Source organism: Theobroma cacao, chromosome 9 (genome assembly GCF_053813885.1).
Source record: "Theobroma cacao isolate CCN51 chromosome 9, ASM5381388v1, whole genome shotgun sequence".
In the NCBI taxonomy this organism is placed as follows: Eukaryota; Viridiplantae; Streptophyta; class Magnoliopsida; order Malvales; family Malvaceae; genus Theobroma; species Theobroma cacao.
Window position 1 is genome coordinate 41,795,379 of NC_142647.1, and position 12,331 is coordinate 41,807,709.

Sequence of the window (12,331 nt, forward strand, 5' to 3'; positions counted from 1 at the left end):
AAAGTAATGTTTTGATTATTAACATTTATAAGTGTTATTATTTTTATCACCTAATTGTTAAAAGATAACTAATCTCTCACTCACCATTCACGTAATCTGCTTCGCCACATGACATCCACACAAGAAGAAAATTTGTTTAAAAATTAATTATTTTCTTAAGGTTTTTATTGTCAAGTGACAAAATAGTTTACATGAATAACGACGTGATATGTTAAATGGAAGCTTTTTATTTTTTTAACAATCACATAATTAAAATAATAAAATTTATATATGTTGATAATTAAATGTTAATATTATTAAAGTTAGATTATCCAAATAGAAATATTCGAATAATTAAATAATCAAAAAGATAATTTACCCATAAATTAATTACATAAAGATTTGAAAGATAACTAAGTGATTATCTCAATGGGGCATTTTTAGGTTAGAGCTTAAAACTCTAATTTAAAAAATTTGAATTCAAATTTTAAGATAAAATAAAAATATTTCTCATTGAATAATTTAAAAGCCAATAAATTTTCATTTTGTACCCAAAACAAAATAATTAGGTTATTATGATCCAAGCCCAGTTGGTAAATTTATATCGACTGACGAGTTGGGCCACATTGAAACCTCTACTAGGACATTAGTTATTGGCTACGGGCCCACTTGATATTGACAATTCAGATTGAATTATTCTTCTCAGAAGCAAAAATTTCAAATTACCAATATCTCCTTACCAATAATGGCTTCAAACAAAATAACCATAACCACATATATTAAAAACTGTTTATGGATATTTTTTAAAAATATTATTTTAATTAAGCTTAAATAGCTACTCAGAAAAAAAAAACTAAAAAACAAATTAATTAGTATTTTTTACAATTTTAATTTAATTTATAAAAAAATAAAAAAGAAAAAAAGTGAAGAGTGTTACGGGTTAATACTTAAACCAAATCTCATACGATTTAAAATTTTAAAAATAAAATTAAATAAATTTATAAATTATGAATTTATATTTATAATTTAAAAAACATACTTAATAACAAATAAAAAATTAATTCTATTTTTTACTGTTACGAGAGTTATAATATTTTATTTCATCTGTAATACCTCCGTTATCAAATGTTGTAAGTTCGTACAATTTGAAACTCTTTAAATTAATTTAAATATCTACGTTATTGATGTATGATTTATGACAGAGACTCCCATGGGTCTCACAATATCTAAAACTAAATCCTTCGGTGGAGATTTAAGGTGTTCCATGGGGCCGCATGCAGAAAATCAATACCTATGCTGCTTAAATGAAAATCCAATTTTAAATTACATCACACAGTACGGGAGAAGAAGTTTGTCAGAATGATGCAAGTGAACGTGCACTAATTTGCCACTGAAGGCTTCATTTCTCACGCGCTGTAAAAATGCGTGTGTTCACTTCCCAATTATTTCACTACTAGTATTTTTTTTAGCTTTTTTCAACTTGCATGCTTTATAGTAATTTCACCCCCTCTTTTCCTTTTGTTTCTTTTACATTTCAAACTTTGTGTGTTCTTTTTGTTTATTTGTTTATTTTTCATATTTTTAAATCAAATAGAAAGATTTGATTTTAAAATTTAAGTATTTACTCTATAAAAAAATGAGAAATATATTAATTTATAAATCTTGAAGGTTTATAAATTCTTTTCAAATTCAATAGTATTTGTAATAAATCAATTTATAAATCTTGAAGGTTTATAAATTCTTTTCAAATTCAATAGTATTTGTAATAAATCAATTTATATTATAAATAGATGTTGATAATTTATGTTCAGTTGTAAGTTTTTTATTAATATTTGTCTTTAGTTAAAAGAAGTTAGAGCGTCGATGATAAGTCAAAAATCTACTTTAAAATTAGTTAACATTCTATCTTTTTTAACAAAAAAAAATGAATAATTTGAGATTTAAAGTTGTCAATACTTTGTTGTTAGAAAACATCATAAAAATATTTTAACGACATGTTTTTAGTTAATTAATAGTATATAACTTTTTTTTATTAACTATCACGTGTTTTCATTTAAAAGAAAAAAGCATTGACGAGTTAAAACATTTGACGTTTTTGAAGAATATCGTTAAAGGATTGTTTAACGGTCTCATATCTTCCTTTACAAAAAGAGAATATGGACAATTCAAGATTTGGAGCTCCTAATCTTTCGTTGCCAAAAAATGTCATTAAAAATTGTTTTAATTTATTAAATATAAAAGTTATGAAAAAAACAAGATGTGAATTTATTAAATTTATGTCCAAGAAAGGAAAAATCTAAAAGAGAAAATAATTATTAATTTGAATTAAAATATTTACTAGATTATAGAAAATAAGAGGATTTATTCAATTTTAAATTTTGAAAGCATTGGAAATATTTACCTCTAACAGCCGCAAATTAAAATAGCACACCTCACGAGTAATTAATTGTCCAAGTTTAAAATTCAAATTGTTATACTTTTTATTATTTTAATTACCACAAGTAACATAAAAATATGATCAAATTACGATTGCATATAATAATTATTGTATCATTTTTAGATGTTATGTCAATAGATTTAATATCATGTAAATATGATAAAATACTATATCACATAAATAATAAAAAAGTTTAAAATAATCTATTACTTTAAGATAATATATTGACTAATTATATAATTTGATTAAAAAAAAAAAGGAAGAAGAAGAAAGAAAAAGAACATTTGAATATGGAGAATGAAATGTGGAGTACTTAAGCGTGCGGGTGTTAGTATAACATAAGGCGAGTGGTGTGGTGGTGGGTTGTGTTTCCATAAAACAATTTCCCTTTCAAGATTTTAGAAGCAGATCTGAATCTACTCCCCCACTTGGCCTTGTTTTGTCCAATTTTGTAAAGACAAATGCCCTTTTAAAGGAAATTTAAAAACATAAAGTAGAAAGAGGGAGGAAAAGAAAAATAAAGAGCCCCCCCATGAACCCCAAAAAACCAAAATAAACAGAGAAAGTGAGAGTGAGTTTACTCTCCCAAGGTTGCCTGCAGGCTTTTGCACTGCCACCAAAAGTTGTGGTTCTAAGTTTTTAAGTAAGGAAGAGAGAGAAAGACCAGAAGTAGCATCAGCAGCAGCTCCAAAGCACCTACCTTGGATTCTTTTGTTTTCCCTTCATTGCTTCCTCTTCTTCTTCTTCTTCTCTAACACCAAGCTTTCTTCTCCTCTTTTAAATAGTTTTTGTTGTTTATCTTTTTTTTTCCCTTCTTTGATGGGTTTGAGAGAGGAAGCTTCAGCTCATTACATTTTTGTTTATAACCTCAAAATGTTTTTACTAAAATAAAATAATATTAACCCACACCCATCATTGCCCTTTTGAAGCAAAGTCCACTCTTGTAATCTTTCATCCTCTTTCCTTCTCTATCATTTCCTTCTCTCTCTCTCTCTCCCTCTTTCTCTGTAGAACTGATTTTTTTTTTTTAGCACTTGAGCTAAGTGGTTTTTTTTTTTTAAAAAGGATTTTCGTTTCTCCATGGATTCATATGAAGCTACAAGGATAGTTTTTTCAAGGATCCAAAACTTGGACCCTGAAAATGCTTCAAAAATCATGGGTTATCTCCTCATTCAAGACCATGGAGAGAAGGAAATGATACGTTTAGCCTTTGGACCAGAAGCTCTTATCCACTCTCTAATCCTGAAAGCCAAAACACACCTAGGATTTTCCATCTCAAGCCCACCAACTCCTTGCACTCCTTCTTCTTCTCCTTTTTCTTCCAGGCCAAGCGCCTTATCCATCCCTTCTTCTTCAAGACTTACCGCTACCAACAACACCAATGGCTTTGAAATTACGAACCCTTCTTCTCCATCCACTAATACTTGGCCTCCTCTTAGCCATCGTCCCATCAGTCCAAGCTCAAATTCCTCTCTTTCTTATGCCAGTATTGTTAATGGAACCAGTAACATTGCAAATGGCTCTGGATCTTTACCCTCAATGGCTTCATGTGGAAATACCTGCAATGACAATGAATTCATTGATGACTACCACTTCCAGGACCATCTTTCGTTTCTCAACGACTCAAAACCTGAAGATTTGTTTGATCCTCGGCTTGACTTAGCAATGAGTCCAACTGGCTACACTGATTCTCCTTTACATAGGAGGAGTTTTTCGGTTCCTGGACTGTGTTTTGGGGCTGAAGATGTGAATTCTGGGGTTGGATGGAAGCCTTGTTTGTACTTTGCTAGAGGGTTTTGTAAGAATGGTACTAGCTGTAGGTTTCTTCATGGAGATTGTGCTGATGTTGCTGCTATTGTGGGTTCTCCAAGCAAGCTTAATGAGTTGGAACAGTGCCAAGAGTTGCTTAGATCAAAAGCTCTTCAACAACAGCAGCAGCAGCAGCAACAACACAAGCTAGCTGCAGGTTCGCAGTTCATGGCTGGAGCTTCTTTTCCATACAGCAAGTGTGTTAATTTCCTTCTTCAACAACAAAATGACACTCATAGGTAAATGCATGGAGCTTTTGTTTGTTAATAACCTTTTAGCTCTTAACTTCTTGCAACTGTTTAGGTGCAACTTTTTGGTTGTTTTGAGAGTGTTTTTATTTAATGGGTATTGGTTTCTTGACTCATTATGGTATTGCTATTGGTCGTTGCAGATCAGCAGCGGCAGCATTCATGATGGGAGATGAGCTTCATAAGTTTGGGCGGTGCCGTCCAGAAAGAAATGATTTTGCAGCAGTGGGGTTAGGAGGATCAGTTAATCCAGGCTCTAGACAGATTTATTTGACATTTCCAGCTGACAGTACTTTTAAGGAAGAAGATGTTTCAAATTACTTCAGGTAAGTTACTTAGTCATTGGGTTTTTCATTGTGGAATTCTGGGTTAAAAGATTGTTTCCTTTTGTTTCTCCTAGCATCTACGGACCAGTGCAAGATGTGAGGATACCTTACCAGCAAAAGAGGATGTTTGGGTTTGTTACATTTGTGTATCCAGAGACAGTGAAGCTCATTTTGGCCAAAGGAAACCCTCATTTTGTCTGCGATTCTCGTGTGCTCGTCAAGCCTTACAAGGAGAAGGGAAAAGTCCAAGAAAAGTAAAGGCCCTCGCCCTTCCCCTTTTTTTTTTCGTTGTTAATCTTTCTTGCTCTTTCTGTGTTGCTTTCTCTAGAGATGTAATTTATCTCATTGATCAAATTTGTAGGAAGCAACAACATCAGCAACAACAATTGGAGAGAGGAGAGTATTCCACATGCTCAAGTCCGTCTGGGCTTGATTCCAGGGAGCCATTTGATTTCCATCTCGGTAAGTAAAACAAGGCAACAGCAAAGAGTGGCCTTTGTTTTATCTCAAATTGCAGAAATTTTTGGTGAATATTTATTTTGATTTGACCGTATTTAGGAACAAGAATGTTGTACAACAATACTCAAGAGATGCTGTTGAGAAGGAAATTGGAAGAGCAGGCTGATTTGCAGCAAGCCATTGAGCTTCAAGGAAGAAGGTTAATAAATTTGCAGCTGCTGGACTTCAAGGATCATAATCATCCTCAGTACCATCATGGTCTGTCCACTGGCTCCCCTATGCCTTCACCGACTGTATCTCATACTCCCAACAATCAAGCACTCATTTTTCCAGCTGATGGCATTGATCAAGAAGACCCAGAAGGTTAACACCATTATAAACTGTTTAATATTGGCTTTGATTTGTTCTCCATTTGAACAAAATTACTTTGGAGTTCAATATATCAATATGCTTTTACGTTATTGCTGTAGAGAACGGTGGTAGCCCAGTCACAGTTATTTCCAAATTGGCTACTGCAAATGCCGATAAGCAGCTGGAGGAAGTGAATCCAGGTTGTAATCACATCAATGAGACTGGTAATAGTAATACTAAGGAGGAGAAGGCCAACACTGAAGAAAGTGATCTCCCTGAAAGGTATAAAACACGACTTTCCAATGTAGAATGGTAGTAGAAAACAGAATGTTCAGGTTCTGGTTGTGTGAAATTCTGCTGCTTTATGCTAGCTTTTGAATGAATGTTTACACGTATTAATTCATTGTTGGCATAATTTAAGGCGTTTTCTCATGTGAGCAGCTTGGAGCACATTCTCCCTGATAACCTGTTCGCTTCTCCTAAGAAATCAGCTGGTGATCACCTCACTGTCTTCTCTGCCAATTCTGTAGAGGCTGACAACAAAACCACTAGTCCAACTACATCTTGCTCTAACAGTAACCCTTCACTGGCCAACACCTCCAGCCTCAATATGGCTTCTCTAAAATCTTGTTTTCTACAAATGCCCAGGTATTATTACCACTTACCATTGCCGCAGCTTTTAAAAAACATTCCTTTTATCCAAAGGCAAAAGGAAAGTTAATTATTGTGATTAATTTTGCTATAAAGGTATTCTTCTGGGCATGGAACCATTGGCATGTAGTTGGCAAAGGTGAGCATGGCCAGCAAAGGGGGAAATTGACTTTTCCATGGTAAGAGACTAACTATCAAGCTTTTTTACGAGCACATGCATACAGCTTGTTTGAAATTCTGGTCAAATATGATCATTTTATAATGTTGAACTGTTTTGTTCTATCTTTGCAGAAACATTGGGAAGCATATTATACAAGGAAGATTATAAGAAAAAAAAATCCTCTAGCTGTATAGCCAAAACCATACCCACAACAAAGAAAAAGATCTGTAGACAAGATCTCAGCAAGATCATCATCATCAATACATACTACTTACAATGAATACATAATGTATAGGTAAAGGACAGAGGAACTGATTTATGGGAGTGGGGTCTTTCTCTTTGCCTACTGTGACCCTTCCTGTAGGTGAGTGTGCTGGACCACACAGTAATCGTAGAAGAAACAAAAGCTAGTAACTCTTTAATGATATTGTAATTTTACTATTTCCCTTCTGTTTTTCTTTGCTACTCTTTTTACCCTCCTTTTTCTAAGTGAGGTGAAAAAAGGAACTACAAATAAATGAAATCTGTATGAAGGATATAGTTCCATGTCACTATGTGTACAGAAGTAGAGACCCCGAGAAGTTTTAAAGTACTGTAGCCGAAGCATAACTACTAAACTGATATGGAGACCCAAAAGGGGAAAGGAGTGCAAGGGTTGAAGTGGAGGGTAAAAGCTGTGACTCTGGCACTTTTTATAAGTTTTTATTGTTGTTTTCATGTTGGTATTACAGTATCTGTCAACCATTAGATTATGACACAGGCAGAACAGCAAAAAAGGTGTTTGGGGGAAATATATATATATATATATAATCAAAAAAAAAAAAAAAAAAGGAGGTAAAGCAAAGGTTGTTCTTTCATGTGATTAAAGGTTACTTTAGGGGACTCTTTTGTCTCATTTTGTGGTTTCTTTTAGGTGGACATGAATGGGTAAGGGCCACACTGTCACATGGGTTCTGACAATTTATATGAATGGTATCTGGGTACCACTCACTCCTTTCACTTTCAGTCGTTTAACCTCATTCAGATTTTTAAATGTTATTATATATTTTGGTTCTGATTTTTGTGTTTTATGGGTGTTGGTGCCCATATGTTTTTGGCATAATCTTAAATCATGTTGGGTCTACATGTGCTCTTAAGTTTTAAATGCTGTGCTGCCTACACTCCCAGCTCTATTTCAAATTGCTCCCCGACCACATAGATATACATGTTGGTCTGTTAAAGTCGCTTTGTTGGTTGTTGCTAAGATTAATCAGTTCTAATTTAGTACTATCTAACTCTCGTTATTATCTTCTTTTTTTTTTATGAAATTTCGCTTGTGGTTTGGGTTATTAGCTATAATTAGCAGATTATGTTTTTAATCTTTTGTGCAACATGTAGAGATGCTCAAGGATGGCTAAGGAATTTCTCTGGTTTAAGTAGCATTCATCAGTGGTGGAGTTATAATGTCAGCATGGGTTTTTCCCCAATCTTGATGCCAAATAGCTGGCCAAGGCCAACTTTAGTGCAAAGAAAAATAACATATTGGTGTGCCTAACTTGGTTTATTAACTTTAAATTATAAAGTCAAAATGATGAACATATATGCCAATGTACAAAGGTAGAAATTTGAGAGGGAGGTTAGTGATATTTTAGGTCCTGTATAAGTGTGACAGCCTCCCTTTTGTTTCCAGCTGAGTAGTCTCATTGTTGTCGCCCTGTCATAATCAGAAAGAATATAGACATTTGACATTTGACATTTGATACAGCTAAGCAATTATATCCTCCGGATGCTTTGTAATTTAGGTGACTAGGACTGAGGAGCTAAGTGGCAATGCATCATTTAATCATGCTTTACTTCATATATGTTTTGATATTGCTCCTCAAATATTGCAGTGATTATTACTGCTCTGTAGCTCGGCAAATCAAGTGGGAAATGGGTTTCCATAATTTCTTGCAAAGGGGCCATCATATGTTTCTACTTAATTAAGCCATGATTTCAGCTCCCCTTTTTTCTGTTTATTTAAAAAAAAATTTATGATAAGGGGGCCCCACTAATGATTAGATGAGTTGTGGTTTTCTTATATTACGGAAAAAAAGGATCAAAGGTAAGGGGAAAGTGAATGTATAGTTGATAAAGGAGAATGGCATGCACTTGAGGCTTTTATATAATCTTAAAAGAGAGATAATATATAGAAATGAGGGCAAGGGCAAGGGCAAGGGCAACACAGCAGATGTAATATTGGACTTTTGGGCAAAGGCTTCCAATCATGTTAGGTCACTTTCCTTTTCGTTTTTATGTTTGAATGTAGATTAGTGACCAGTGAAATTAAAGTTTATTTAATTATTCATCGACGTGGGATCTCATGAAAAATATCAAGATCGAGATAAATTAGCATTAATGGCGGTTTTCTTCCCTGTAAGTGAAGTGAAAAAGCCAGTAAAACGAGAGCGTCGCATAATTAAGATAAAATGTTACAAACTTCATTTTTAATAATAGATGGAATCTATATTGAGGCTATTTATAAGTAAAGAATTTTTTTTTACTTTATAGATGTGTTTAGGATTAAAAATGTGAGCCCCGCACAAGATGATTTTATAAATTTGGAAGTAAAATTAAAAAGAAAAATAAAATATGAGAAACCCTCCTTCAATTTGTTCATTTTGGGCCTCCTAGTTCATAGCTTAATAGGCTTAGGTTTGTTTGGGTAAACCTTACCTTTTTACAACAAAAGGATCCTAGACAAAGCCCACTTATGCAAATGTATAAGGTCTAACTGATGAATGCTTGTAAGCACTAATTAAAAGTTTTTTAAATTATTATTTAATATTTTATTTTATTTTATTCATGAAGCCGTAATGCATTAATTACATAATTCTTTTTATAAATAAAGAAATGTTACAAACTATTTACAGATATATATTAAAATGATGTTTATAATTTTTGAATTCGGTGTAAATAATAATTAAACGGGTGTTTATAATCACCCCTTAAAAATAATAGAAATATTTACAATTAATGGACTAGTTTTATTAAATTAAAAAAATTAATACATTAATTATTATTTTTTTTCTCAAAAAATATCATCCTTATCACCATTAATCAGCTAACATTTCCCATATATATATAGATAATTGACAACTGACAAGGACCGTAGAGAAATAATTACACATAGTGAATTATTATGATTAAAAAAATTAAAAATAATTGAAACCTCCACATTGTTCAAAGAGAAAGTGATTGGAGCAACTTTGACCCAAACTTGAATGTGACTGAATTTTTCTGAAACTGTCCTTTCCAAGTCGTGGCCCCACACCCAGATACCAAATCTCCACCCTTCAATCCCAAATTCACCAATCACAGCAAAAATTTCAAATGCATCAGACGGTGGAGATATCTTCTCATGCAAAAGAAGAAAACGTACTGACACAGAAATCATTGAGGCTACTAAATTTTTAATTTGCATCAAAATCTTGAAAAGATTACATCACGACGTAGTAGAAGAAGGTCAGCAGCGAAGTAAAATAAAATAGAAGAGAGAAGGAAAGGAAGGAAGCAACGTGCACTATAAAAAGCTAACAGAGTTGGGGCAGTACTTATAGATTTTAGAATATTTACTACTGGATGTGGCAGTCATCAGAATTTTGGTGATTCCCATTTTCAATTGGGTAGACCAATATTTTTTTACTGCACTGTTTTATTCTTGTCAGGTAAACTTCAAAAAATCATCCAAAAAAGTTCACTTTTTTGGATATAGTAAATGCAAATGCATGAGCATAGATGGGGTTAGTTTTTTTTATAATTAGAGGAAGAGAGTATTAATTTTATTTTTTAGATAGAGAATTATATATTAACTAATGAATCAAATACTTTGATACATGAATAGGGTTAGATTTGTTGTTAAACATGAGAGATTTGGTAATAAAATTTATTTTGTGTATAAGAAGAGGAGAAATCTATGGCATTTTGCATTCAGTTTGAAGAAAAATTTTTTTGGAGTGTTAATATTAATGACAATTTCATTTTCATGTTAAATTTGGATTAATTAAGATTGATTTAGGATAATCAAGCAGCTATATATTTTATTTTTTTCCCTTATAAAAGTGATTAGTACAATTATTTTTGTACCAAAAAATAAGTAAAAGCATTTAATTTTGCGTAAGTTTATTTTTTTGGCCAACTGATTTTGTAAAAGAGTGTGCTAAGTTATAGACTCATCTATTTTTAATATAGTTACTAAATTTGGATCAATCCAACAGTTAGATCAATAGATTGGGTGATCCCAGTCTTAATTTAGGTTGATTTGAAAAAATTCCTATTGATCAATGAGTTTATGAAAAAATCGATGACTCGATGAGTTTTTTATTAAGTTAGGTCATTAAATATAAATTTTTAAAAAATGATTTTAAAGTCACACTTAATTTGACTTTTACATAATAATAATTATTAATTCTTTTATTGTTTTTAATATTTTTAAAAGAATAAATTGCATAAATATACTGTTAACTCAAATATATTGAGTAATCTAAGTGGTGGGTGAATTCAATTTTTGAAAATTCTTTTCACAATGTAAACTTCAAAATACAATGCGTTAAATATGAAGTTAATGAGAACCAACCAATGAATTTAATGCAATAATAATAATAATTAAGAGAATAGGGTTGAGAAATTTGCAAATGCAATTTGTAGAAGGTAAACCCTTCCTCTTGGTGTTTACGTCATTTTCCTTAGTTTGGTAAGGAGTTCAAATCCACTTCACCAATACAAATTCTTTCTCTAAGCTATAATATATCTCTCTATCTTTCAAAAGCTCATATAGAATCTTTTACATGACCTTTTTAAGGTTAAGATAGAATCTCTCTTACTTTTAAAAATTGGTTATTAAACAAGTAAAGAGAACCTCTAGAAGGTAGATATTGCTACGGACAAAGAAGACGATATCAAGATAATTACAAATATAAACTTAAAAACTTTTTAATTTTACCAAATAAAACCTCAATGAATATGATGTGAGATTTGTACAAATGGTGCCCCATTGCATAAATCCCATGAAATAGCCCAAGGTTCTTTGCCAAATACTGACTAAATTTTACTTGGATCACTAACCCTCGACCATTTATGACTCATCTACTTCATAATCCAACGATTTTCATGTTTGATTGTCGAAAGAAAGGGCTTAGATGAGATTAAACAAGTTTTGTTGCCTAGCTCAAGTTTTTCATAGGTTGTATGAGTTGTGTTAAAAAGGTTATTTTCATTTTTTACCGCATGTTTCCATTCTCCCCTTATTCCTATTATCAATTTATGTTACATTTTAGTTCAATAAAATGGCCATTCCATGAGAGGCCGAACTCCCCTCCAATAATGACTATTTCAAGCATGTGGGAATAAGAAAAAAAATTTAATTAAACAAAAATGTCCCTAACCAATTTAAAAAATTACTCTTATATAATATAATTTTTTTTTCATTATCACATTTTCTTTCTCTCTACCCATCTTTCACCACTCTCCTTCTCTCTAAATTCCCTCCACCGTTGAAAAGATGGTAGAGGGTGATGGTGGTGGCGACATCAACGCCGATTTGTAGGAAGTGCTAATATGGCACTTTAGCGATCAGATCCAATCATATTATGCTAGCCACATCTTCGGTAGTCGATTGACAGAGAAAAAAGAAAAAAATGGAAAAACTAAAAAAATGAAAATTTTAACAATTTAGATTTTAAAATTAAATTAAAATTTTAATTATAAATTATAAAAAAATTAATAAAGTTTAAAACGTTAATTATTATATCATTAATATTATAATGTTTCAAAAATAAAAATAAAGAATAAAATAATCATATTAATATAAATTATTAATATTTCAAATAAATTATAAAATATTTTAAAAAATAAAAAAATAATCATAGTTAAGTTTTAAATAAAAATTTATTAA

At 31.7% G+C, this 12,331-nt stretch overlaps 1 protein-coding gene across 1 annotated transcript; it reads left to right on the forward strand.

Annotated features, from left to right (window-relative positions):
- Nucleotides 1-2,930: 2,930 nt before the first annotated feature.
- LOC18589893 (zinc finger CCCH domain-containing protein 53-like) lies at nt 2,931-6,971 on the forward strand. The gene is made up of 9 exons (XM_018128118.2): nt 2,931-4,464; nt 4,617-4,799; nt 4,874-5,053; nt 5,161-5,261; nt 5,358-5,621; nt 5,729-5,891; nt 6,051-6,257; nt 6,357-6,439; nt 6,552-6,971. The coding sequence occupies exons 1-8, from the start codon at nt 3,497-3,499 to the stop codon at nt 6,388-6,390; spliced, it is 2,100 nt and encodes a 699-aa protein (XP_017983607.2). The 5' UTR covers nt 2,931-3,496; the 3' UTR covers nt 6,391-6,439; nt 6,552-6,971.
- The last annotated feature ends 5,360 nt before the right edge of the window (nt 6,972-12,331 follow it).

What these genes read in the sequence shown, in the direction of transcription:
- LOC18589893 (XM_018128118.2), top strand. Translation starts at nt 3,497, where the DNA reads ATGGATTCATATGAAGCTACAAGGATAGTTTTTTCAAGGATCCAAAAC. An exon ending in GCCATTTGATTTCCATCTCG is followed by an intron (nt 5,262 to 5,357) that starts GTAAGTAAAACA and finishes GACCGTATTTAG; the next exon opens with GAACAAGAATGTTGTACAAC. An exon ending in GAAAGTGATCTCCCTGAAAG is followed by an intron (nt 5,892 to 6,050) that starts GTATAAAACACG and finishes TCATGTGAGCAG; the next exon opens with CTTGGAGCACATTCTCCCTG.